Genomic DNA, 27,057 nt, shown 5'->3' with positions numbered 1-27,057 from the left:
TTCTTCATAAAAGACCTATTTGTAAATTGAAGAAACACAATCTACTTGTCTTAAAGCCGCTATCCTGAAATAATAAGCGCAATATTCACCCAAGGTACTCATATGGCTTTACAAATGGCGCTTGGGCAACAGTATCTCTAAACAAGTAGGGCAAATAATGTATTGTTATGAGGGGATGCTATCAAAACAAAATTTATCTAAACAGAGTATTTTTTGCTTTACCACATTGGCTGTATCGTTATTCCTTTTCAAACACTTTTAAGAGTTAGTTTTATTTTGGAAATGATTCCTGACTTTAAAAGATTATCGTAATTTATTACCCATAGTTAAGATACATTGGAATATATTAAAATAATTTGTCTCTTTGGGTATTTTAAGAAGAAATAAAGCTAATGTTATAGGGCAATTGCCTAATGTGTATGTTAAAATGGTGAGAAAATTTGAGTAAAGAGTCTATTCCAAGGAACCAACTTTGGGTCGTCCAAAGCGGACTCAAACCTGGAATAATCTGACTCAATCTGAGTATTATATTGATAGACCACAGTGTTCAAGATAAATGAAAATCTTCCAGAGGTCATTCCAGGGATAGTTGTGCTTCGCGAAGCACTAGTATGCCAAATTTGCATCATATCGAATTGAATTTTACATTATTTGTTAATTTTATATCGAAAAAAAAAAAACACACGAGAAAAATAAATCTTGATCCACTAATGAAAATAACAAAAGAAAACAAAACACTTTAACTAAAGAACAACAAATAAACAAACAAAACAGAACTATTTTTTTTACACAAGCATATACCTGAAACACCTACAGACATAACAGAAGAAGAATACAAGGAAAATCATCACTAGTATACAACATACAACAAATTAAAAACAAAACAAAAAATAATACAAAAGCAAAACAGAAACAGAACTAAAACAAATAGAGCGATGGTAGTAATCATTAATCAATGTGACAATTCTAATGGTATGCAAGTGATACAAAGGAGATTAGTTCGATAAAACCTCAATTTTAAAGAGCGATGGGTGCCAACGGTCGCATTTCGTTATTTGTTTAAATTTAACCGATAGTAGTTCTATTGCTTATCATCATCATTATCATCAATGCATTTTTTCACAGACAAACAGTTTCCATCCCTCTCTATCTAGAGATAACTCTTTTTTTTATCTCGTTCCATGTCTTATCATTTCTGAAATAAATATCAAATTACGAATCCAGGAAGCGGGCACCAGTGGAAGATAAAGATCTGAACAAGTGTGTATGAAAGGTACCAGACAAAGCAAGAAAGTAAAATACAGGAAAAAAATCCATCCCAAAAAATAAGTCTACCTCGACTGGTTAGTATCGAACCTCAGACCTTCTGATTACCAGTCAGACGTGCTACACCATTACACCACAGAGGCTTCCAATAGCTGGGACAATTTTAATACCTATATTCTTCACAAGGGTACACGTAAAGCTGGCACCTTTCATACACACTTGTTCAGATATTTATCTTATCATTTCTCTGTATATTACAGTAGCTTTTTTAACTCTTCCCCGTGTTCCCCGCGGTCTTCACTTTGATCTTCTTCCCTGAGGGTTCCAGTCCAATACTTTCTTTGTTATAATGAAGTCATTCTTTCTAAGGGTGTGTCCACCTATTAATGATGGTATTATTAAATTGGTATTATACTTCTTTAAGGTCCAGGCTTGAGAGATTTTGACAGTATAAGGATCAATAACTAGTTTTCTGGCTTAATTTTTAATTTTTTAAAAATTCATAGTGCATCAGTTTGGGTGTGGCGAGTGCTCGAGAAATACAAAACTTTGTTGAATATTAAAATAAATGTGATTTTAATGTTATATTTATATACAAATACGTCTCCTTAAGAGAATCAATCTTACATGTGAATAGGGATAAATATCTCCTACAGGGAGCGAATAAAATTATGGTGATATGAGGTTACCGATAATGGAACCTGTCCGATGAAGTTTGTTTGATACACTTTGAGAGTTAAAACTGGCTTTATTACGAAGTTACTCACCCACTGATCAATATCATTCGCTGTAATAGGAGAACATTCTATAATATTTAATTTTGTTCAATTTTTAAAAAATCTAACTAGTCATAGCATCAAAATATTTTTAATCCCTTTGAATAATCAACATAGACGTAATTTGCAATCATTCTATTTCATACTCAAAGCCATGAGATTAACTAATTTTTCGTTATAGCTAATTTAGCTGCATATGTAGATAGAGAAAGAGAGAGGTAGATAGATAGATAAATAGAGAGAAAAGAGAGAGAGAGAGATAGAGAGAGAAAGAGAGAGAGAAAGAGGGGGTGACGGAGAACGAGATAATATTTTTAAAGACATCTCTGATTCTTGAATCTTAAACTTTAAATTAGTAATATTATTCACGTTTCACCCAGCATCATTTAGTGTTGAACTAAAGCAATCAAAAACATTTGAAACCAATGTTTCAAATAATATTATTGTAAGAAATTTTATTTCCGCCTTACATTTCTGTCACATCAATTATCATGCCAAAATATGTTCAGAATATATCCATGTCAAGCATGTCGTATCTTGTACATCGTCAACAAGTTATAAAAACTACCCAACCAATCAGAATCAGATGTTAACTTTAGTCATTACAATTTTAAGTGCTCAATTCAATGTTTGAAAAGAGACTAAAGTTCAAGTATAATTAACTGTTAAACGATGTGTTTTCTTCCATATTTTGCTACGTTCCTAAAAACTGTTATGAGAGGATATCATCAGAACCAAAGTATTTTTTTTGCTTTACCATTGTGGTTTTATCATTATTATTCTCTTTCAAATATTTGCAAGAGTAATTTTGCTTTAGAAATATTTCGTGACTAAAAAAGAGCACCAAATTAAATATTTCATTACTCATATTTGAGATAATGTGGAGTATGATAAAATAATTTTACAAACGTTTCCCGTTAAACTAACCGCGTTTGGGAATGACATGAAATTCTAGTTTGTAAATTAAATCTTACCCCATTTGGTGTACAAGAAATGTATATAACTGGTTTATCAGTTCGTGATTTGATACACAACTAGTGATCAGGCCAAATAAGATAAATGGGTAACTAGCTACACACTGATATTATAATAGGAATTGGACATTGGTCACCTGTTGCAGCCCGCCGTGTTCCTACTAAACCTCTTCAGGACGTTTTTGTGGTTCGTAAGTGATTCCAAAAAGATATAGATCTGATTGATAATGATGAAAAAATACATTAAGTGGTTTCGTTTTAAAGGAATAGATTCTGCTGATTTCCAATTTTAATTGACTGTTTTCTTAGAACCTTGCTTATTTTTATATCCCATATCTTTATTTACATGACATATTAATGTTACAAATTTTGTATCATTGTAAATACATTTATCTTTTCCAATCCCTGAACGATTGCGCTTTTACGTCATCAATGATTTATTATCTAAAAAGTAGCGTTCAGACGAAAAAGTAACGTTTCGTACCTATTTTAGATTGTCCTTTTTGCCAAGGCATTAATTAACCAGAAAGCTTTTAAAGAATATGAATTAATTAAAAGGATCTCTAATAACATGATGATAAAATGGTCACCTTCAATATTTAAAGTAATGTTTTATGGACAAAATGCTACGCTTTGTGTTTGACAGTGTACGGCAATGTTGTCAAAATGTATTATGAATCCTGAATAAAAGTATTGACAACAGATTTATATTGACTGTTGACTCAGAATTCATTGTTAAATAAATATACCAGCAACTTTGGGGAAAGTCTAATGATTAAAAGAGCTGAAAGACAAAATAATTTTTCATGAGGGAAGCTTTCTACTTATTTAACTCTAAATTGAATGGAATATTGAACATAAACCCTCACCAAAACCATGGATTGTGCACAATAATTGTCCTGTGAGGATAGCCTTTAATTATTTGTAAAAGAAAAAAAGGAACAAGGAATCATTGTATGTGAACCTGTTCGACAATCAGAATTGTTCAAAGAGATAAAAACAATGCGAATGTCTTCTTATACCATCTTACATGCCGTCTCCAATTTCATTCGAACCTGACAGACATCACAACACGTGAGAGATCGCCTAAATCTTGTAACATGGGGCATGATTGACAACAAAAACTGAGTTTATGTATAGATAATTCAAATTCATTTTAAACAATATCATTGTGTTGGGGAAATTTAATGAGATTCCTAATTTTTTAAAAACCATTACCCGTCAAAATTCTGAAAAAAAATGACTTGTTTTATGATTAGACAAATAATGAGAAATTGATAAAAGCAACATTCTCTCTACATTGTAAGAGTAAACATTTTGTGTAAAGCCAAGGATACAATTATAGCTGCTGCAATTTTAATAACTCAATTCACGGAAAAGTCTTACAAAAATATTATAGAAAACACATTAGGCAAACGGATGACTTATACAAGTATATATGTAAGCCTCACTAGCTTTCGTGACATCTTATATTTCAGGAGGACCTAAAAAGGCAGATGATGATGATGATGATGATGATGATGATGATGATGATGATGATGATGATGATGTTGCTGTCCCGGTCACATTTATCTCTTGTCTTTACGAAAGAATAACTTTCTATTTCAAACTGTTTTTTTTTCATTGCCCTTTCCTCACTCTATCACCAACTCATTTCCGTGACCGGATGGTCATAGGGGAACTTGTGGGATGCAACCTTCACATCCAATGCAACTTATCTCGGCCAATAGCCTTTTCTATTCTTTCCAGATTGTAGGTATTATCTAATCAGATGTCATTGTTTCCATTGTAAGTAATACCTGAAAATGGTGGTTTATCCCTAAATGTTCTTTGAACGCGCATTATTTCCATGCATCCTCAATCTTGTTTAACACTACCATTAACAGTTCATTGCTTTATGAAGTAAATATTAACTTCCCCTCTTTCTTGCAGTACTTGTGTCATTTTTCAACTTCAATCCTGAATCTTGTTTCAATCTACCGTTGACAGTTTACTGCTTTATGATGTACGATATTGACTTCATCTCTTTCTTGCAGTACTTGTGTCATTTTTCATCTTCAATCCTGAATCTTGTTTCAATCTACCGTTGACAGTTCACTGCTTTATGATGTACGATATTGACTTCATCTCTTTCTTGCAGTACTTGTGTCATTTTTCATCTTCAATCCTGAATCGTGTTTAAATTTACCGTTGACAGTTCACTGCTTTATGACGTACGATATTGACTTCATCTCTTTCTTGCAGTAAAAACCTTGAGCTTTGATATTAAGCAATATCCACTTATCGTTCTTAAAGCGCTTTACAAAGTACTTGTGTCATTCTTATCTTCTTTGCTGAATCTTTTAAAGACTATTGTTTATAGTCCACTGCTTTATGAGGTACCATTTTAACTTCATCTTTTTCTTGCAATGTAAATGCTGCTGCTCATTATCTCATTCATATGTAGTGTTTCATTCATCCTGTTTGTTGATAAAAAGGAAACCCGAAAAGTCCATTTTATCTGTTTTCGTAATTAAATTGAAGCTTACTTAAATTTCACATTGTTATTATCTCTTTCTTGCAGCAAATGACTTGGCTATCATGACGACTTCTTGCTTGTTCATTTAAGTGTCCTTGGTCTTAATAGTATCTTGAATTATTTTGTGTGTGTGTTGGTAAATAAGAATGGTTATTATTCACTACTTTTAACTTAAAAAAACAGTCCTTCAGAACCGTGAGGTTAATGTTGGCGGAGTTCATTATCTCGGTTCTTATAGCGTTTGCATGAAACGAACAAAACAACGAAGGATAAATGATTTAATTTTCTTTCCATCTTGGACTTTTTCTTATTGTAGGGACTCATCCATCTTTTTTGGCTGACGCATGGAAAGGCAATATTTTAGATTTTAAAAATCTAATGAAACAAAATCATGTATCAGGGCATTAATTCAACACTGCCTAACTCTGTAAAAACACGAGTTTAAGATTTGGCTAGAAAACTCGTCCTTCAAAAATATCAAGGCTGGTTTTCCAAAACTCTTAAAAGAGTGAGGATTTGATGATCTTTATTGACTACCAGCAAGTATTTAGTCTCGAGAGGATAAGATGTTATCTCTCTGAAACAAGAAGACCAATTACACAAGATAGGTATATATACAATCCTTCGGAAGAATGCAACATGCACGTGAAATGATTGTAAATTAATTTTTGACATCAGACTTTTATTCCCTATTACCTTCAAAATAAGCATATAAAATATTCGAAAGTATAATTTGGAGTTTTTTCAAAGAAATCATTTATTGTACTTTTAATAGAAATGCATTTAAGTAAAACAATATTGTAATTAAAGGATGTGTGATAGTAGCCTTGGTAAATTTACAGCCTGACACTGACCGTAGCTTTCGTAAACTTATTGATGCATTGCGTTCAATTAAAAACTGTGCCAGCCGGATATTTGGTACCATCACACAAAACTATGTGTAAATCTTAAAGATTTATAGTCTGATTAATACAATTTAGTGAAAACTACTCATAAAATGACTGAGTAAAAACAATAACAAAGCTGAGTGACGTCAATTTCGTTCTATCCATAGCCTGTCTTACACCGAACAAATAAAAAATTATGTCAAAAGACAAGTATTCTAGACAAAAAACAAAAACAATCGTGAGTTGTATTCCATAGATCAATTAATGGGATCAATATTTTCTTTGAGCACTACCAACGACAACTCACTATGCGGTGTATTAATTTGTAGCTCACTTCAAAAGATAAGTCCCAGTGTCAGGCTATAAGTTTACGAAGGCTTTGCACTGATCAAAAAAGAAGAATACTTCATATGGTGACGACAACACAAAGAAAATTAGCAATGAGTTGTATTCATTTTGTTCAACAAATGAGATCACTTGTTACCTTGTTCACTATATTTTGGTGATCGCCATTTTGTATTGCGATGCAATTTTTATGAAATGTCAAGTGATACGCTAACAAAGACTACTGTGTGATCATGTGTATGGCTTTGGGCAGAAATTCACAGTAAAATATTCATAGACGAGTTCACAAAGAAGACACACCTTAACCCCATTAAAAAACAGAAAAGGCACATGTTAAAAATTTATAGGTTAGAGATAGCCATGTTCACAGAGTGGCACCCAGTGGCGTTGCGCTATCGGTTGGTGTGGTAGCATGCACCACTTCTATTTTCGTGTTTATAGTCCGTTCCACAACCCGTGTGCACGCGATGACGTGGATATCGTCACAACCTTCTGATGGATTTTAATGATAATTGGCTCGTTTACTCGAATTGTTAGTGACATTAAGCCGATTTTTTGTGCATCATCAGTATCATACTTTAGATTTTTTCTTCTTTAAGGTATATAAAGAACGAAGGGTCTGGGATGAGTGAATATTTTGATGTTTTACAATACGATATTATACACAGTGAGTTCTGTTGTGATAACGATCGCTAAACTCGCTTGATCAGGCTTGACCAATGATTTCCATTTCACGAGATTCATCTGCACTACTCACTATTATTTCCATATTGAGTTAAAAATAACACAGCAAAACGTACATTTTGTACACACTTGACATAAACAATTGTTACAATTTAATATTTGAAAGCCATAGGCGTAGCTTCCCGTTGTGAATTCTACATTTAAAAAACTGATAACAAACATGGATTAAACATGCACATTTGTCACTTAAAATATAAGCCCGCATGCAAAAAATCACGCCTCCACATTTCGTAACTTTGGAGGAATTTGCAATATTCCGGGCACACGGGACTTTGCACGCACTATAGAAATAAAAGCAGCTTAATTTTTGTCAGATGACTCACACCACACACAAATTATGTCTCGCCCTTATAGTCCAATTGGTTTATTTTAGTGAAAACTAATCATGCAAATGGCGGTTTGATAACAGTACAGCGTGCCTGGTGACGTCAACTTCATTCATTCGATACAAGTTTTTATCCCTCTGATTGTGGCACTACCTTATAATGTGATGACGCCACGCCTCTGGTGGCACAGGTTCACACATTCGTACAAGGTAAAGACAAGTATTACACACAGAAATGTAACTCGTTTTCTTACGTGTAGAAAAAAAGCACACATGCGCAAATATATATGAAGACACGTTATGTTAATCATTAAAACAGGACTTCAAACCTTCACACACTCAAACTAAAAGACATAAGACGTTTAGAAACGTGTAAGATGAGAAATACACACATTTACACACTTATACGGTGAGAAAGACATACGTATACAATGAGAGAAAAGACACATTGTAACATATATTCATACGGTTGGAAATACATACGTTCATATGAGGGAAGAGATACAAGTTTACATACCCATACGGTGAGAAAGATAAGTTCATATAAGGGAAGAGATACACGTTTACAAACTCATACGGTGAGAAAGATACGTTCATATGAAGGAAGAGACATAGGTTTATATTCATACGAAGAGAAAAACAAACTTTCACACAATTCCGTCAGGAGATATACAATCATCTTTTTAAAAAATCATAAAAAAATGAAAGCAAAAATATTCACACACCGAGACTGGGAGAAAACGCACGTTTACAGATCCAAACAAGCAGGGTAAAATAGGTTACTTAACTAAATGAAAAGAATACACACTTATACCAAAATAATAATATACAATCTGTTATTGAATGAAATGTAATGCAATGATTGTTGATAACAATGTGCTCATTCATGTGTGAAACTAATCGAATTTCATATCTCTTTTGTTTTTTTGTTTTTTTTTTCATTTTGTGATATTGTTGTCAAACGCAGATTTCGGTCGCAGTCATAGGTCACATTCTCGATAAACTTATCTAGCGCATTGTTTTATGAGTCGGTATTAAAAAGATAAACAAAAAGAAATGAAAGCAAACAAACATTAAAAAATAAAACAAAACAAAACAAAATATTTACGTGTGATACAACATAAATAACGATATGGATTAAAACATGGTTACAAAACAAAATGTGAACAAAGATAAACATACAAAATCAAATTATCAGAATGATAAATGCACTTGGTGTCAAAATGATGTTTTAGCGTTGTTAATTATCTTTTTTAAATCAAGACTAATTTGATTTGTTTTTATTTTACATCAAAAAAAAAAATAATCTTAGATCTGCGACTGCGTTGCAATTTTGCTGTTTTGACAAAACTCATTTTCTAGCTCTTTTGATTTATAAGGCTTCTTTGTATCGGAGAAATAACAGAACTGACATCTATTTTAAATTAATCTTTCATCACTAAGACTGTCTTAGATTGTAAATTAAGTGCATTCATTTTCGTCTCATATCGGTTCCAAATTCGTGAACAACCCGTGTGTCATAGACGCTTTAGATAGTGTGCGATTGGCTTAGAAATCGACTACATTGCCATCCGGAAATAAAACGGACAAACACACAAAACTATGTGTAATATTGAACGTTTGTAGTCTGCTTAATACAGTTTAGTGAGAATTACTCAGAAACATGGATGGAAAAAAAAAACAATAAGAAAGACCAAAGTGACGCCATCTTCGTTCTATCTTTTCAATTCTGTAATTTACTCATACAAAAAAAAACCCATATGAAACAGACCAACAATAAAAGTATGTGTAATCTAAAACGTGTATATTACTAATCAAGCATTTATATCGTGAGAACTTAGATAACCACGCCTCACGGGCAGTCGTCATAATGTAAACAATGACAGTGATTGGTAAAATAGCAAACTACACATGTTTTAATTCCGATAATATGTGTCTAAGTAAAAAACCCACTGTTCTACCGTTTGTCCAACACAGAAATATATGTGTAAACTTAAACGTTTATAATATGATCGAGAAAATCGTGTGATAACTAGTTACCCATATGGCGGAATGAATACAATAACAATAGTCAGAGAAAGGTCGAATTAATTCACTCTGTTGTTTATAAAGACTTAAAAATCCTGTCAGAATAATACTTAGAGGTCCAAAAAGACATATATGCCTGTTTTATCGACTACTCAAAGGCATTTGATTCTGTTAGTCATCAGAAACTTATCCAGGACCTTGTGGCAATAGGTGTGGAAGAGAATGATGTGGCTCTAATCGCTAATCTGTACTGGCAGCAAAAGGCTCAGATAAAAGTGCAGGCAGATACAACAGATGCAATTGAAATCAAGAAAGGAGTGCGCCAGGGATGTGTTATGTCTCCTTGCTTGTTTAATTTATACACAGAGTCTATATTTCGGCAAGTAGAAACAGCACAAGGGTTGAAGGTTGGTGGCCACAACATCAACAATTTACGTTACGCTGACGATACTGTCCTGTTGGCGGAAAGTAAGGAAGACCTACAGAAGCTAATTTCAAAAGTGAACGAAGAGAGTAAAGAAAAGGGGCTGTTCATGAATGCGAAGAAGACAAAAACAATGGTGATAACAAAAAAGAAAGAGCCCATAGACATAGATATAGAAATAGAAGAGTGTCCAGTGGAACACGTAAAGGAGTTCACGTACTTGGGGCAGTTGGTAACATCCGATGCAAAGTCTGACAAAGAGATCAGGAGACGAATAATGCTGGCCAAAAATGCGTTCATGAAACTAAAGGCAATCCTCAACAACACAAATATCTCCATCAGAACACGAATGAGATGCACCAAATGCTATGTGTGGTCCATTTTCTTTTATGGTTGTGAAACGTGGACACTAACCGCACAGACAGAACAACGTATTGAAGCTTTTGAGATGTGGACGTACAGGAGAATACTGAAAATACCTTGGACAGCAAGAAAAACAAACATCGAAGTCCTCGACCTAATGGGCCAAAAACAAAAAGAACTTCTTTTGACTGTGAAGCACAAAAAGCTGTCATATTTTGGACATATGCGAAGACATGATAGTCTCGAAAAAAGGATAATGGAGGGAAGAATTGAAGGAAAGAGAGGCAGAGGAAGACAAAGGAAATCCTGGACAGATGGCATCAAGGAAGCTACAGGACGGCGCATGGCAGACTGTAACGAGGCTGCAATGGACCGTGAAGGATGGAAAGCCATGACATCCGACCTCTGGAAAGAGATGGAACCCGGGTAAGGTAAGTAAGGTTTATAAACAACCAACTATGTTTGTCACAGCACGTGTGAAGGTATGTCACAAGTTCCATGTTTGATAGATCAAAATTCTACTAGTTAATTATCCAAAAGGTGTTTTTAAAACAATAACAAATAAACTTCATGCGTTGTTTCAATATGCTGATTGGAAACTGAAAGAAAGTTTAATTCCGAGATAAAACGTTCGCGTTCGGTTTCCGTTCGATCGGCAACTAATACGAGAGGGGTCACTCCGTAGCCATCGTTAAGTTATAGCCTGACACTAAAACCCAAAAAGACTGGTATTTTGACGTCATTATTTGGTTAGTTTTATTGCATCGCCTAGTGAGTTGTCGTTAGTAGAGCTCATGGAAACAAGTTATTTCATTGGTTGAACTATTGAATACAACTCACGATTTGTTTTCTTTTGTGGCCCAAGACTGGCATTTTGACGTCATTTTTGGTCAATGTCAGGCTATAGATAGTATGCGCTTGACTAAGAAGCTCATAACATTGCCATCCGGAAGTAAAACGGATCAACACACAAAACGGGGTGTATCCATGAACGTTTATAATCAGGTTAATACAGTTCAGTGAGCATTACTCATAAACGCGGATGGCAAAAAACAAAAACAAAGACCTGATTTACGTCATCTTCGAACTATCTATAAGTTAACGATAGCTACGGTCACTCACTTTGCTATGATGAAGCAAGAAAATGACTGAGAGGGAATGTCAAACTGAGAGCAAAACGGACCTGAAAGGAAGGTGAATGCACTCAGTTTACAACCTAAGATATCAAAATATTTTGTTATTTTGTAAAATGTCTTTTGCAATTATGAGATGAAACACATTTATTAATAGAGTAAATTAATAATTCTCATTTTATAACTGATTATTAAAAATCAAACTGTATCTTTATTGTTATTTTAACCCTATCATTCTGATACTTTGTCGTGCTACGTGATATGAGACCCATCGCCTTAAAACGGTATTATGTCGTGCAAAAAAGTAATTTTAACGTTGAAATGACCCCAGAAATATGATTTACCCCCCTTCAATTTCAAGCTCAAGTTCAACTCCTTTATCTTCTAAAGGTGAATTACCAATCCGTGCAGGTTTTATACAAGTGGATACAATAGTCTGATGTCACGCCGCCCGGCAACGGCGGCCATCTTGGTTCTCAACAAAGAAAATCATTACTTTTTATTCTTCAAGCTGGCTAGAACTTTTCATATGTCTTGTGATCAGAATGTGTAAAAGTCAAAACATGATCAAATTTATGTTTTTTTCCCTCTAGATACGCTTTTATGCTCGCCGGAGAAATATTTCATACGGGCGTCCGCCATTGTTCCGATAATTTAGAGCCAGTGTTACTAAAATATCATGCGTCATTAGGAAGGAAGTGACGTTACGACTGTTGAAGAGTATTGTGTGTTGACTTTCTCCATTATTGTGTTATTGAGTTGAAAAATAAATGTTTAATAGATGATCTATTTTGTTGTTCGTAATATCTATGATTTCTGGTGTGAGTGTGTTCCATTCCTCGATGGTTCTTGTGGGGGCTAAAAACTGTTTTTTTGTGTGTTGGAAATGTGAGCATACTGCTATGATAATTTCTTGTAATTGTACAGTGTTGATTTGTACAATTTTGTGGTAGAGTTACAGTTCTTTTATTGGAATGTACTGTTTTGTGAAGAAGTTGGAAGCGTTTTCTCTCTCTCTCTCTCTCTCTCTCTCTCTCTCTCTCTCTCTCTCTCTCTCTTTCTCTCTCTCTCTCTTTTCTTCTTTATAGCTCTCTACATTTCAATATTTTTCTTAAATTAATTAGTTTAATTCAATTAGGATATTGAATTTAAATATAGTTAAATCATATAACTTTAGTGTTATGTAAATATTCATCATAATACGAATAATTATCGCGATTTATATTTTTAACCATTCAGTCTCATTAACTAATATTTCAGGGATATAATAAACCATTATAAGTTATATAAATTAGAGTTAAATAGATCAAAAATATAATTAGTGATACTTTTAGTGACTTTTATATAAAAATATTATCATATACTATAATATACTATATATATAATTATCCTAATTTTATAATATGAGTATACGTTCAATTTAGTGCGCTTACACTCATTCACAACATAATACCCTTTCGAAGAAAATTAAAAACAAACAATTATAATTTATATCATTAAACAAAAAATTTAAAAAAATATATATATAACTATAAAAACTCGACACTGTGTTGTAGATTTCATTCTGCTGAATAACACTATGTATAGAATGTTCTTATTGCTTTTTTTATGTTGGTAGGTGTGAAGTTTTGGAGAAAATAATGAAATTGGCTGGCAAGGAGTGAGTTAAGGCATTGTACTGTGATCAACGGTCCCGGGCGGGTTCTATCTGCTCCCCTTCAGGCACTTTCGTTATTTTTTTTTTCTTTGGCAAGATTATTAACCCCCAATTTGCTCACTAGGACAACATGGGTGATTCCATGTGACATCAGAGATCCTGTTTGATGGATTATCTATGCTGCCGTACTCTTCAAAAACACATATTTGAGAAGTTTCAGGTTTGAACGTTTTTGCTAGGACGAGGGTCACTTAAATCGATCGATATTTGAAGGACGAGTTTTCTGGCCAAATTTTTAAAATATGGGTTTTTCCAGAGCACGGCAGTAATTTCCTTCATGCAATGCCTAGGCAACGGGATCTTTTGTTGTCCTGGCGGAAAGGTGTAATTAGATTTAGTACTCTGGAAAGACCCGTAATTCGCGATTCTGAGGTTTGAGAGTTTTTGCCCAGAGGTGATTTAAATTGATCCATATTTGAAGGACGATTATTTTTCCCAAATTTTTAAATACGCGTCTTTCCAGAATACGACATTTAACTGGTTAACGTGATTTCTTTAAATTTATGCCCCTCCGCCACCGCATCATAAATACCCGTCGCCTATGCAGTCCACAAAGGCATACAGATAATTCATCAAAATGTCAGATGTCAACAGGAATAACCATGTTGTCCAAGAAGTGAGTAGGACAGTGCCAGAAGACAACAGATAATAAAAAACTTCGCGGCAGCTTTGGGGGCTCAAACTCGCGACCTTACTGGTACGACAACTCCGCCTGGCCGGGGAGATCGTGACTTTACCGTATGAGCTATCCACGACCCCAAAAAAGTCGCTTCAAACCGTAGTGTAACTAGGGCCTTCTCTCCCCGACTTCTTGAGGTCACGGGTTCAACACACACAAACGCCAAGTGAGAAAATAGGGGGTCAACCCTCTCCTTACCACCCATAGGAAAATTGTCACTTTCGTCAGGATGTAACCGATAATTTTCTTATTCTGATTTCTCTTGTACATCACAAAATTTAAAGAAATGCTTTGATTACAGCTATAAATACTAAACACTGTGTTGCAGAGCTCACTTCTAACTTTTTTGTTTGAGTAAGAAGTCTATTTTTGTGCTGGGTGGGTGTGAATTTTCGGGGGAAATTCTAAAAATAGCTGGTAAGGTGAAAGTTAATAATCATACCCAAGGGAAAAAAACGAAAATGCCTGAAGCGGGGCTCTAACCCGGGACCATCCTGGTCACAGTGCAATGCATTAAAGCTTCAAAAGGCTCAGAATTATATGGAATTTTAAGAAAAACTAATTCCTTCAATATTAATGAAGCCGTGTATTTTATCTCAAATCTTAAGGTCTAATCTTATCATCGGGTTTACACCGACTTAAACCGTTTTGAAATGGTCGGTGATTTACTGTGCATAATAAGTGGATAGATATTATAATTATAGAATTATTGGTCCCTGTCGGGCCATGTATCTCTTAGCTCCATACTGAGGGCGTGGACGATCCATGCATCCGATTTAGAACCTTCCCGAAACTCTTCAAGCGTCAACTTCTCATCCAGATTCTGGTGGGATTAATAAAAAGAAAAAAAAAAAGGAAAATTAGATCAATTAAATTGGGCGAGGGGTGGGGGGGGGGGGTATTTTTTAGTGTAATTTTCGTGGATTTACATTTTATATTTGATTATTTAAGTAAAAATAGAAGTAAAATTAGATAAATTAAATGAGGGTAATTTTAGTGTAAATTTCGTGTATTTACATTATATATTTGATTACGTAAATTATTAGATGATTTAAACAGAAGTAAGGGGGGGGGGGGTATTTTAAATGTGAATTGCATGGACTTACATTTCATATTTGATTACTTAAGTAAAAAAAGAAGTAATATTAGATAAATTGATTGTTTTTTTTTCCTGTAAATTTCATGGCATTATATTTTATATTTGATAAACATGAATTTATTTCTAAAAGAATGATATCTTGGGTATTCATTCTGAAAAAAGCGGTGAAAAACAACTTTTTAGAAGAGCATGTGGTATACGTATTTAGTCTGTATTTTATTATATTTCCTATTGTTATATCAATGTAGTTTGAACTAGACAGTTTATTTATATTTACTAGATATTGTGAGCTATTTAATAGGAACTATGCGCTATACAAATTCATTATTTTGTATTATTATACATTATTATATTATAATTATATCGCTATATTCACTGAGTCCCAAGCCAACAGTAACAATTAACATGTTTGACATGATATGACGATTGTAACGCGCAATTAACTTTTTTAAAAAAGAAACAAAGCTGTTACTGATCAAGCACACATTATGCATCTCAATGCGTCGAGAGGATGTAAGAAAAAAAGTCCCCCCTCCCACCCCCAAGATTCAACTTTGCACTTAAGGGGGGATTTCATACCTTAAACCAGCAAGGCTATAGAAATCATTGGATGCAGAGGAAAAAGTGAGGTTGAGAGAGAGAGAGAGAGAGAGAGAGAGAGAGAGAGAGAGAGAGAGAGAGAGAGAGAGAGAGAGAGAGAGAGAGAGAGAGTGTGTGTGTGTGTGTGTGGGGGGGGGGGGGGGTTGCTGTGTGTGCAAAGAAGTAAAGTTCTTGTTCATATTACCACATCCATCTGCTGGAATATCTTTTCAACTCTTTTCTTGGGCGTATCCTCGTCCTTGGGGAGTTCCATTAGGTTTCCCACCATGCTATAAATAGCCTCTACAATCTCCGCCATTTCTGATTTGGTGATATACCCGTCGTTGTCAAGATCGTAGAGACTGAAAGCCCCTGGATAGGAATAGATCAGGGTTACAAATTTGGCGTTTTTGATGCCAAATTCTACAGAAATATGAGGGTTTTTATGGAAAATTGGGTTTAGAATTATTTTATTTGTTTGTTTTATTTGTTTGTTTTTATTTTTGGCATTTTATTAAAAAAATTTTCATTTTACCTATTCAATAGACAAAATGCATAATAATGGTATGGGATTTACTAGTTTTTATCCCTTGATTAACAAGACAAGTTGAAATATTTACGGTAGTTTGATAAGAAAAATGATAATTATTTCTATTTTCCTACTCATTTTGCAGAAAAAGTTGTACTTGAATAATGTTGGCGTTTTCTTCAGACCATTTGGCATTTTACTGAGAATATTTTGGCATCTTCATCAAAATAAATTTGGCATTTAAGTAAAAGACAACAAATTTGAGATTTATGCTTTTTTTCTTTTCTTAATTTCAGGAAATAATATCCAATTATTCCAATGAAGGTATTACCTTTGTCTTAAATTTCACATTGTAAGTTCAAAATTGAATTTCAAGCATCAGGGTCATGTTGACATAATATCATTTTGAGACGACAGTCACATATTTTGTCCTCAAAAACTATCATTACTTACAATTGAGTTTTTCATCTAGTGATCCTCTTGACGTAATGGACAGGGCGCGGATGAATTCTCGGAAGGAGATGAAGCCGTCCTAGGGATTTGAAACAAAAAATAGTTCAGAAAGATACAATTTGGATCGTCGTATATGTTCAATGTACGAGGGTTGATCAAAAAATATAAATGGGGATGATTTATATTACCTTTCCAAGTGCCTGAGGTCATTGGTCACATTGCAATATATGTTCAAAGTGACCTACATAGTGAAAGGTGTTGACAGTTTTTGAAATATCTAACATCACGATTGGTCTTTTTGTTCAGCTTGACACAGAGAGTATGTTTACAACTTTCATAAACAAAGCAGCGTGTTTACATTTACTGCTCGATGGATTCTACGAGTAAACAAAAGTAACAAAATAACGCAATTCATTAAAATAACCAGTCACGACACTGAGATACCTGTCCCATGTGGAAAAGTCTTTGTAATAGACACATAGATAACCACGCCTCTCGGACAGTCGTCATAATGTAAATAATGACAGTGATTGGTAAACAGAGCGAATTACACAGGTTTTACTCTCGATAACATGCGTCCAAAAAAAAAAAATAAATAAAAAACACGTCTACTGCTTGATCAAATAAAACTAACAAAGAAAAGATTTGGAGATTGACACGTTTAGACTCTATAATATTATGCTCGATCGAGAACATTGTGTGATAACTAGTCACCCATTTGGCGGTATAGATAGAATGAAGATGACGTCGCTCTGGTCTTTGTTATTGGTTTTTGCCACCCACGTTTATGAGTAATTATCACTTAAATGTATTATCCAGACTATAAAAGTTCATGATTATACATAGTTGTTTGTGTTGGTCCGTTATACTTCCGGATGGCAATGTTGTGAGCTTCTTAGCCAAGCGCAAACTACCTATAGATAGTTTGGGTTTGGCTAAGAAGCTCATAACATTGCTATCTGGAAGTATAAGGACGAACGAACAAAACTGCGTGTAACCATGAACGTTTATAGTCTGATTAATACTGTTTAGTGAGAATTACTCATTAACGTGGATGGCAAAGAACAATAACAAAGGCCGCAGTGACGTCAACTTCGATCTATCTATAAAAACAATAACATTTATCAGAAAGAAGGGTCAATATCATTCACATAATTGTTTATAAACAAACAACGATGTTTGTCCGAACACGTGCGAAGATGCGTCACAAATGCCATGTTTTGATTGGTCAAAAGAATCTACTGGTTAATTATTCCTTGGTTCGCCAATCTAGAGACTAAACTGGGTAGATAATGCATTCACTATATATGGTAAATCTTACTATTTGATTGGTACTCTCTGTGCTTTGAGCACATTAAGTAAAAAATTGCTATAGATAGTATGCGTTTGGCTGAGAAGCTCACAACATTGCAATCCGGAAGTATAATGAACCAACACACAAAACTATGTGTAACCTTAAACGTTTATAGTCTGGTTAATGCAGTTTAGGAAGAATTACTCATAAACGCGGATGGCAAAGAAACAATAACAAAGACTTGAGTGCCGTTAAATTCATTCTATCTACAGGTATATAGAAATTCAAGTCTTTTCATTGAACAGAAAATACCTACTTTATTGGAGTCGAACGCTCTGAAGACGTAGCCAGCAAATTTGACGGGGTTTCCATGAGGGAAAAACTGCTGATATATTTCTTGGAATTCCTGTGGAAGAGTGATAAAAATAAATAGGGGTGATTTGTGTGACAAACACGGATAGAGGTACTCGTAAATGAAAGCATGTATTGAAACAAAATACGATTTCAAGCTAGACAAAAAAATAAAATAGCATAACTATTAGCGTACAAAGTAAAAAGACAACAAAAACAAACAAACAAACAACAAGCAAGCATCAAGCAGATAATAAACTAAAAAAAAAACCCAGTAAAACAAAACACAACAAACAAAAAAAAAAAAAACAAAACAAAATAAAGATACATAAAGAACCTTAATTAGGAAAAGTTAATTTAGTTTTCAAAGTTTTTAATCGCATTTAATCATTTCCCCAACAAAATACATATCTTATTTAGATTTTATCAGAATGTGTGGCTTAAAAGAAAAATAAAAGATCCAAGATCCGGATCAGGCACAATGAGGATAGCTGGAATAACTTTAAGTGGAGAAAAAAGTTATGACATGATGTGATGCTTTCCAGCGATTGGATATTTTTTTATCAATGTAAACACACTCCTTTATTTATGAAATATATAAACATACTCATGGGTCAAATGAACAAAATGATCAATTGAGATGTTGAATATTTTGAAAACTGTGAACACAGGTCATTTTGAGTACATTTTGCAATGTGACTAATAATTTGAGCATATGGACAAAAACTATAAATGGTTCCTAAGTGATGTCTCATTCTGTTGAAAAGTTACCGATACGGCTTTTCCAGTACAGCCTCAGTTGTTCCCAAACAGGGCTCAAGTAAAGTAAAAAACCCAAATTTGGCGACCGTGGGAAGTGTAATGCCTAATCCACTCAGCCATATAAACCTCCCCGTCCCCGTCTTATTATTCTTTGCCATCCTCCTCCATATTCCTACACTCCCACCCCTTCCTTCTCCTCCTCGTCCTCCTCCTTTTACTACAATCATCCCACGCCTCATTTTCCTCCTCATCGTCCTCCTTCTCTTCTTCGTCCTCCTCATAAACCTCCTCCTTTTCCTCCGCCTCATCTCCCCATCCTCCTTATTCTCCTCTTCCTCGCGTCCTCATCCTTCTTCTTCTTCTTCTTCTTCTTCTTCTTCTTCTTCTTCTTCTTCTTCTTCTTCTTCTTCTTCTTCTTCTTCTTCTTCTTCTTCTTCTTCTTCTTCTTCTTCTTCTTCTTCTTCTTCGTCTTTGTCTCCACCTCTCCTCCTCCTCTACCTCCTTTCCTCTTCTTCTTCTTCTTCTTCTTCTTCTTCTTCTTCTTCTTCTTCTTCTTCTTCTTCTTCTTCTTCTTCTTCTCCTTCTCCTCCTCCTCCTCTTCCTCCTCCGCCTCAACATATTTACTTATCTGTACTTATTACCATAACAGTGACCCGATCCTATCCCCGTTTGTATTATTTGTTTTTTGACCGGCAGAGTCGATCAGGTGTATCGGACAGTTTAAAGGGAGGGACCACCATGGTACCAGCAATGGCGTATAATGATAATCGTATCATTGCCCTAAATTGTAGTAATTATGTTGTTACAGTTTATAGAATAAATGAAGTGGACGTCACTCAGCTCTCAGACCGCCAGAGAGGTGACATAAATTTACTTTAGTTGTACGTTACAAATAATAATAACACACACCGTTTTGTGTGTTGGTTATAATTGTTTTGGCAGGCAGACATGATATGCGGCAATGTGGTCTAGTGGTATGACACCCGCTTTTGGATCGGAATGTCCTGGGTTCGAGCCTCGATCGGCGCCTAGTTGAGTCCTTAGAGAAGGCTCTTTACTCACATTCTCTCACCGTACTCAGGTGTAAGATGAGTACCTGACCGTTAACAGCATTGTCTCTGTCCGAATAAAATTTGTAATATCGTCTAACAGACGTCATGTCCCGTCCTACATGTTAAATGTTGCTGTTGGCCAGGGACCCCTTGTAAAGCGCTTTGAGCACATTCGGTGGATATTGCGCTATATAAAAGCTCAATTTAATTTAATTCAATTTATTGAGTAAGTTACCTCACCACATCCCATCAATATGGCCTTATCTATATTAGAATACCTAATATATTTTTCAGCCATTTTTTTTTTGTGTGCATTGATTTCTTCTTTATTCACAGACGGAGGAATAAGGCGGGACTAGGAGCGGGGGTCTATAAATGCTGAATCTGTAGAGAGCACTTGTCTCAGACACGAGCGAACCTAATTCTTCTTCTTCTTCCTCTTCTTCTTCTTCTTCTTCTTCTTCTTCTTCTTCTTCTTCTTCTTCTTCTTCTTCTTCTTCTTCTTCTTCTTCTTCTTCTTCTTCTTCTTCGTTCCCCCTCATTTAAATGCTGTGCGCTTGTCTAATAAACTCACAACATTGCCATCCGGAAATATAATGGACCAACACACAAAACTATGTGTAACCTTGAACGTTTATAGTCTGGTTAATATAGTTAGTGAGAATTACTCATAAACGCGGATGGCAAAAACAATAACGAAGACCTGAGTGGAGTCAACTTCATTCTATCTATTGTCTGGTTAATATAGTTTAATGACTTCTGCAAAGTCCCTGGTTTTAGGGGTTTTTTTTTTGCCAAGATGAGGGTAATTTAAATCGGTCGATGTTTGAAGGACGAGTTTTCTGGTCAAATTTTTAAATATGTGTTTTTCCTGAGTACGGCAGTGTAGTCTTCACAAGGGTGCGTGAAAGTTCACAGCCGAAATGTTTGTTTTCTTCTTGTATTTTTCTCTCTGCTCTGTCTGGAACCATTTCATACAGACGTTTTCAGATCTTTATCTTACACCAGTGCCTGCTCCCTAATGCATCACTAGTATAAAATGAAGTCTGGATTCTATAATTCCGTCTGGTAACATAACTAAATGATAAAAATAATTTTAAAAAAATAAAATTGAGCTTTTTATATAGTGCAATATCCACTAAACGTGCTCAACGCGCTTTACAGGGTGTCCCCTGGCCAAACAGCAACTCTTAACGTATAGGACAGGAAATGACGCCTGTTAGGCGATTTTACAATTTTTTTAAATACAGAGACAACGCATTTAACGGTACTTATTTTACACATGAGTACGGTGAGAGAATGTGAGTAAAGAGCCTTTTCCAAGGACTCAACTATGCGCCGAGCGAGGCTCGAACCCAGGACCTTCCGATCCGAAAGCGAGTGTCATACCACAAGACCACATAGCCGCACAAACTAATGTGTCATAAAAATAAAATAAAATGTATTTGTTTTGGTGTGATATTTTCCCAAATGCTTTGGAATTGATTGGAGAAAAAACTGGTCTATAAATTTTGAAGGGGCGATTTGAGTATTAATTTTTTTTTAATTACCTAAAAAGGGGTGATTTTATCTATTCTGTATCGTCATTATAGGTTCTTAAAAAATGTGGGTGAAAAATATAAATTATTTGTGTTGATACCCGTTTTGCGACCTAATTTGGGGGTCTGGCATAAAAAAATATAACGATCTTGTGGCAAACATTCCACAAAAACTAATGAAGGAATAATCTCAATATTCTTCCCTCTTATTAACATTGTACTCTATGTCAACATAGAGAGATTTTACAGCTTATGGATCTTTTATTACAACATTGCAAAGTTGAGAATCAAAATGTTATGACAAAATTGATGTCAAAAAATTATAATTTAGATTATAATTCAAAAGACACATACTTTATCAAATAAATCTCTCTATGGTGACATAATACATTATCTTTGTAATAACTGAGGAAATGTTCAGACAATTTCATTGAACAGATTCTGAGAAACGTTTGACGCAGTATCCCATACCCTTAGAAAAATGACATATTGGGAAATAGCAAAATAGCTTTCCGTTTTTCACACTTTTCTTACTACCAGTACCCGTTTCGAATGTGTTTTTCGTGCCTTTATAGTCTATTTTAAGAAGTTGACTTCAATAATATTATTTCTAAGATAATAAAATAACTTTTTCCGCCAAAATCTCAAAATCAATTTTTTAAAGGATGTTCCTAATAATTAGACCCACACCGCCCCTTAAAGAAGAAGAAAAAAAAAATAATAAGCAAATTAGTTTTTACAACAATTTTAAGTTATTATCCCTCGTCCGTATTGCTTTCATAAGTAGAGGTCCATTATCGGCTTATAGCAGCACAAGGGTCCTTCAATACATGCTGGCACGTTGAAACAGCAGGCCCTTCAGTTGGTGAGAATTTATCACAATGTTTTACCACACGTTTACGTGAAATTGTTTTCCGATGTTGTAAGGCTCTCGGTATTTTTTAATTGGGTGTGTTTAAAACTACATTATGGGCAATGTTTCATGATCCTTTCAGCGTGAATTGATGAACATGTATACATTAAAATTAATAGTACGAGTTTTTATAGAGGGTACGAAATTGACGTCATTCAGCTCTTTGTTATTGCTTAGGGACAGCCATTTTGTTTAGTAGTTCTTACTAAATTCTATCAATCAGACTATAAACGTTAAAGATTACACATAGTTTTACGTTATATCAGGCTGGCGGATGTTGTGCGTATATTAACTAAAAACACAGCACCAATAGCACTTTTATACAGATAAAAACCTTTACATTGCTTCAGTTATATTTCAGCAAAACCATATGTTACCCACCGTCTCATAATATTATTATGTCGGGATAAATCGGGCCTTTATAAGTGAATTTAGAAATAAAAGTAGAAGAAACACAAAGGCTAAGTTGGTCGCAATATATAAAATATCTTTGTGCTCTACCTACCACAACAAAGTAAATAACAATGTGAAATTGAATGTAAGCTTCAAATTAATACTATACGAGAACAGATGAAATGGACGTTTTCGGTTTCCCCTTTATCAACAAAACAGGATGAATGAAGCACTGCAGACGAATGAGATAATGTGGTATTGGCGTTGTTAAGATGAATAGACAAACAAGTCCATTTATCAACGTCCTTACAAAATAAAAGTATTTTAAATAATCCTATAAAACTAACATCTATTTATATCTGCGCATGACAGGGTATTTAAAGGTCTGTAATCCTAGAAAACCCTTTAAGATTATGATGTTGTACGATATTAAAAAAAATTAAATGAAATTTAAAAACATGTTGATAACTTTGTTGAATTCCTGTAGATACCCAAAAACTGTTCTAGCTAAGTTATTTGTGGAATCTTCATTAAAAAAAAAAATTAAATTGAGCTTTATATAGCGCAATGTCCACTAAAATTGTTCAAAGCGCTATACAAGGGGTCCCTGGCCAACAGCAACACTTAACATGTAGAACGGGACATGACGCCTTTTAGGCGATATTACCTTTTTGTAGGACAGAGACAGTGCTGTTAACGGCCAGGTATTCATTTTACACCTAAGTACTGTGAGAGGATGTGAGTAAAGAGCCTTTTTCCAAGGACTCAACTATGTGCCGACGTCGAACCCCGCCAGGACCTTCCAACTGAAAGCGAGTGCCATACCACTAGACCACATAGCTGCACAAATCTGACATAATATTCCATAAGCTGGTCTTTGAACAGAAATATCAATATTTAATATAGCTAGTTTACCAAAATCAACCAATTAAAGTTGTTCACAATCGGTCGTTTTGTAGGTGGGTTTACCAGAGCTGTGGCCCTTGACTTATTGATAAAGAGATAAGTGGAGAGGAGACCGTGGTTGGCGTGAAATAAACAAGAGAATTAAGGGAAGTGTGTCGAGGAGATTTCAGGGACCTTTCTAAGAGTGTTGGAGATCGTGGTTGGTCACTCAGTTAGAGTAGCTGGTCATTTGAATGGTCACTTAACGTTGCTGTTATCATAGCGGGATTTTAAGAAGTGTAATGGTGACAAATGATAACTTTATAGCTATAGTAATGCGAGTAGAAATATTTTTAATTTTACGTCGAAACGTAAATGTTTAAATATTAGGTTGCAATTTTTTTTCATATTATAGATATAACGAAGTTGACGTCACTCAGGTCTTTGTTATTGGTTTTGTTGTTTTTTTTTTGCCATCCGCGTTTATGAGTAATTTCTAGTAAACTGTATTTATCAGACTATAAAAGTTCATGGTTACAAAGAGTTTTATGTGTCGGTCCGCTATACTTCCGGATGGCAATGTTGTGAGCTTCTTAGCCAAGCGCATTCTATCTATACATTGAAACAATGTTAACACATATACACATTCAAAGACACACATTTATACCTCACACATCACACACAGATTCGGGTTATCAATGTTTATTACATACTTCGAACTATCGCAAAAACTTTACTTGATTCATTATTATTATTATATCAAAAACAATACTAAAAGACAAAAAAATGAGAGATAGAGAAGCAAGGAGATGGGGAATGGACTTTTTGGATATTTTTGTTTTAGAGCATGTTTCATTAGATACTGCAAAAAAACAAAAACAAAACAAAACAAAACAAACAAACCCATAGATGATAGAAGAAGTGTACATTCCAACTATCATTCTTAACAAAAAAGAAATGATTTGTCCGTTTTTAATGTTCATTTTATGGCAAACTCGGAATACTTAAGAATATCTAGCACGATTAGAACCCAATCGCATCCTATATATATATATATATATATATATATATATATATATATATATATATATATATGGTTAAGGGGAGTTAGCTGGAATTACGTAGAGTGCTCGACAGTTTATTGAAGCGAATTATTAACTTATTCTCAACTCAATCTGTTATATTCTCCGACAACGTTGTTTCATCCTGCTAAAATCTTCAAATTCCTTCCAGACACTAGGACTTTTAAAGAACCTCCCTGATGAAGATTCCAGTTGGATAAAACAACGTTGTCGGAGAATATAACAGAATGAGGTGAGAATAAATTAATTCATATACACATATACATAATGGGAGGCGAAGGGGGCGAGTGGTTGCAGTGTGACCCGGAAGGTCCCGGGTTCGAGCCTCGCTTCAGGCATTTTCGTTTTTGTTTTCCTTGGGCAAGATTATTAACCCCCAATTTGCTCACTTTGGACAACATGACTGATTCCTGTTGACATCAGACATCTTGTTTGAAGAGTTATCTATATTCCTTCGTGGAATGCCTAGGCGACGATATCTTTTGATATCGTGGCGGAAGGGCATAAATAAATTTTAACAAATATACATATTATTTATTTTTTCCCCCTTCTTTTTATTTTACAAAATGCAGTGTACGATATGGCCGCGACAAGGTGCTACTTATAGCAGGTTGATTTTTTTCCCGAATAATATATATTCGGCGGCTATACGGCGGCTATGTGGTCTTGTGGTATGACACTCGCTTTCTGATCGGAAGGTCCTGGGTTCGAGCCTCGCTCGGCGCATAGTTGAGTCCTTGGAGAAGGCTCTTTACTCACATTCTCTCACCGTACTCAGGTGTAAAATGAGAACTTGGCCGTTAACAGCGTTATCTCTGTCCGAAAAAATTATAACATTGCCTAACAGGCGTCATGTCCAGTCCTAAATGTTAAATGTTGCTGTTGGCCAGGGACCCCTTGTCACGCCCTTTGAGCACATTTAGTGGATATTGATTGCGCTATATAAAAGCTCAATTGTTTTTAATACACTGAATGCCTGTCCACCACCAGTTTCTTCAGGAAAGCTACGACTGCTGCTTCGATTGACAAACAATGACAAGCACTGAATTGAAATAATCACCCCCCCCCCCCCTCCCCACTTTTCCTGTCGACGGTCAGGGTCACTGAACCCTGTAGAGGCCAGTATGATGTATAACCAATCGTGCCAATATCGGAGTGAAGTTTATGTTTTAGCTTAACTCATAGCGGCTATGTGGTCATGTGGTATGGCACTTGCTTTCGGATCGGATGATCCTGGATTCGAGCCTCGCTCGGGGACATAGTTGAGTCCTTTAATAAAGGCTCTTAAGTCACATTCTCTCGTCATACTCAGGTGTGAAATGCGTAACTGGCCGTTAAGAGTGTTGTTTTTGTCGAAAAAAAATAATATCGCCTATCAGGCATCATGTCTCGTTCTACATCTTACGTATTGCTGTTGGTCAAAGACCCTTTGTAAAACGCTTAGAGCACGTTTTGTTGGTTATTGCGCTATATAATAATTCAATGTTTTTTTTTTCATTTCTGGCGTGCACGATGCGTATAATTCAGATTACTGTAACACACGTCTCGGCAATTAACTTAAATTAGAGGTTTTTATTGAGGAAAGTGAGGTTTGATTTCATCAAACTTCAACATAAATAAAGAGAAAGGAGGGGGGGGGGGGGGGGGGTGAAGTGGCCAAGTGGCTAAGTCTGTGACAAGGAACGTCCCGGGTTCAAGTCCCGCTTTAGGCACTTTTGTTTTTTTTTTCTTGAGCAAGATTATTAAACCCCAATTTTCTCATTTGGATAACATGCGCGATTCCTGTTGACACCAGATATCTTGTTTGATGAATTATCTATATTCCTTCGTTAAATACCTAGACGACGATATCTTATGTGGCGGAAGGGCGTAAATTTTAAAAATAATAATAAATAAATAAAGAGAAAATGAAAATATGAACAATTACAAATCACATTTACACTTGGTT

The 27,057-nt window shown here is 34.9% G+C and overlaps 1 protein-coding gene across 4 annotated transcripts in view; it reads right to left on the bottom strand.

Moving 5' to 3' along the window:
- LOC144979927 (neuronal calcium sensor 1-like) overlaps nt 1-27,057 on the bottom strand; it is a 152,728-nt gene that overhangs the window by 7,812 nt on the left and 117,859 nt on the right. For 2 of the 4 annotated variants that reach the window (XM_078927218.1, XM_078927219.1), the window contains exons 4-7: nt 18,450-18,539; nt 16,840-16,918; nt 16,063-16,229; nt 14,927-15,002 (exon numbers count right to left, since the gene is read on the bottom strand). In XM_078927218.1, coding sequence (XP_078783344.1) covers nt 14,927-15,002; nt 16,063-16,229; nt 16,840-16,918; nt 18,450-18,539 — 412 coding nt within the window. Of the gene's footprint in view, nt 1-2,033; nt 2,054-3,153; nt 3,234-13,290; nt 15,003-16,062; nt 16,230-16,839; nt 16,919-18,449; nt 18,540-27,057 lie in introns of those variants that run through there. The other 2 variants (XM_078927216.1, XM_078927217.1) reach the window with 2 other exon arrangements.

This window comes from Berghia stephanieae, chromosome 9 (genome assembly GCF_034508935.2).
Source record: "Berghia stephanieae isolate SIO BIC M18660-M18661 chromosome 9, UCSD_Bste_1.3, whole genome shotgun sequence".
Classification (NCBI taxonomy): Eukaryota; Metazoa; Mollusca; class Gastropoda; order Nudibranchia; family Aeolidiidae; genus Berghia; species Berghia stephanieae.
This window is presented reverse-complemented; position numbering and strand designations above follow the sequence as displayed.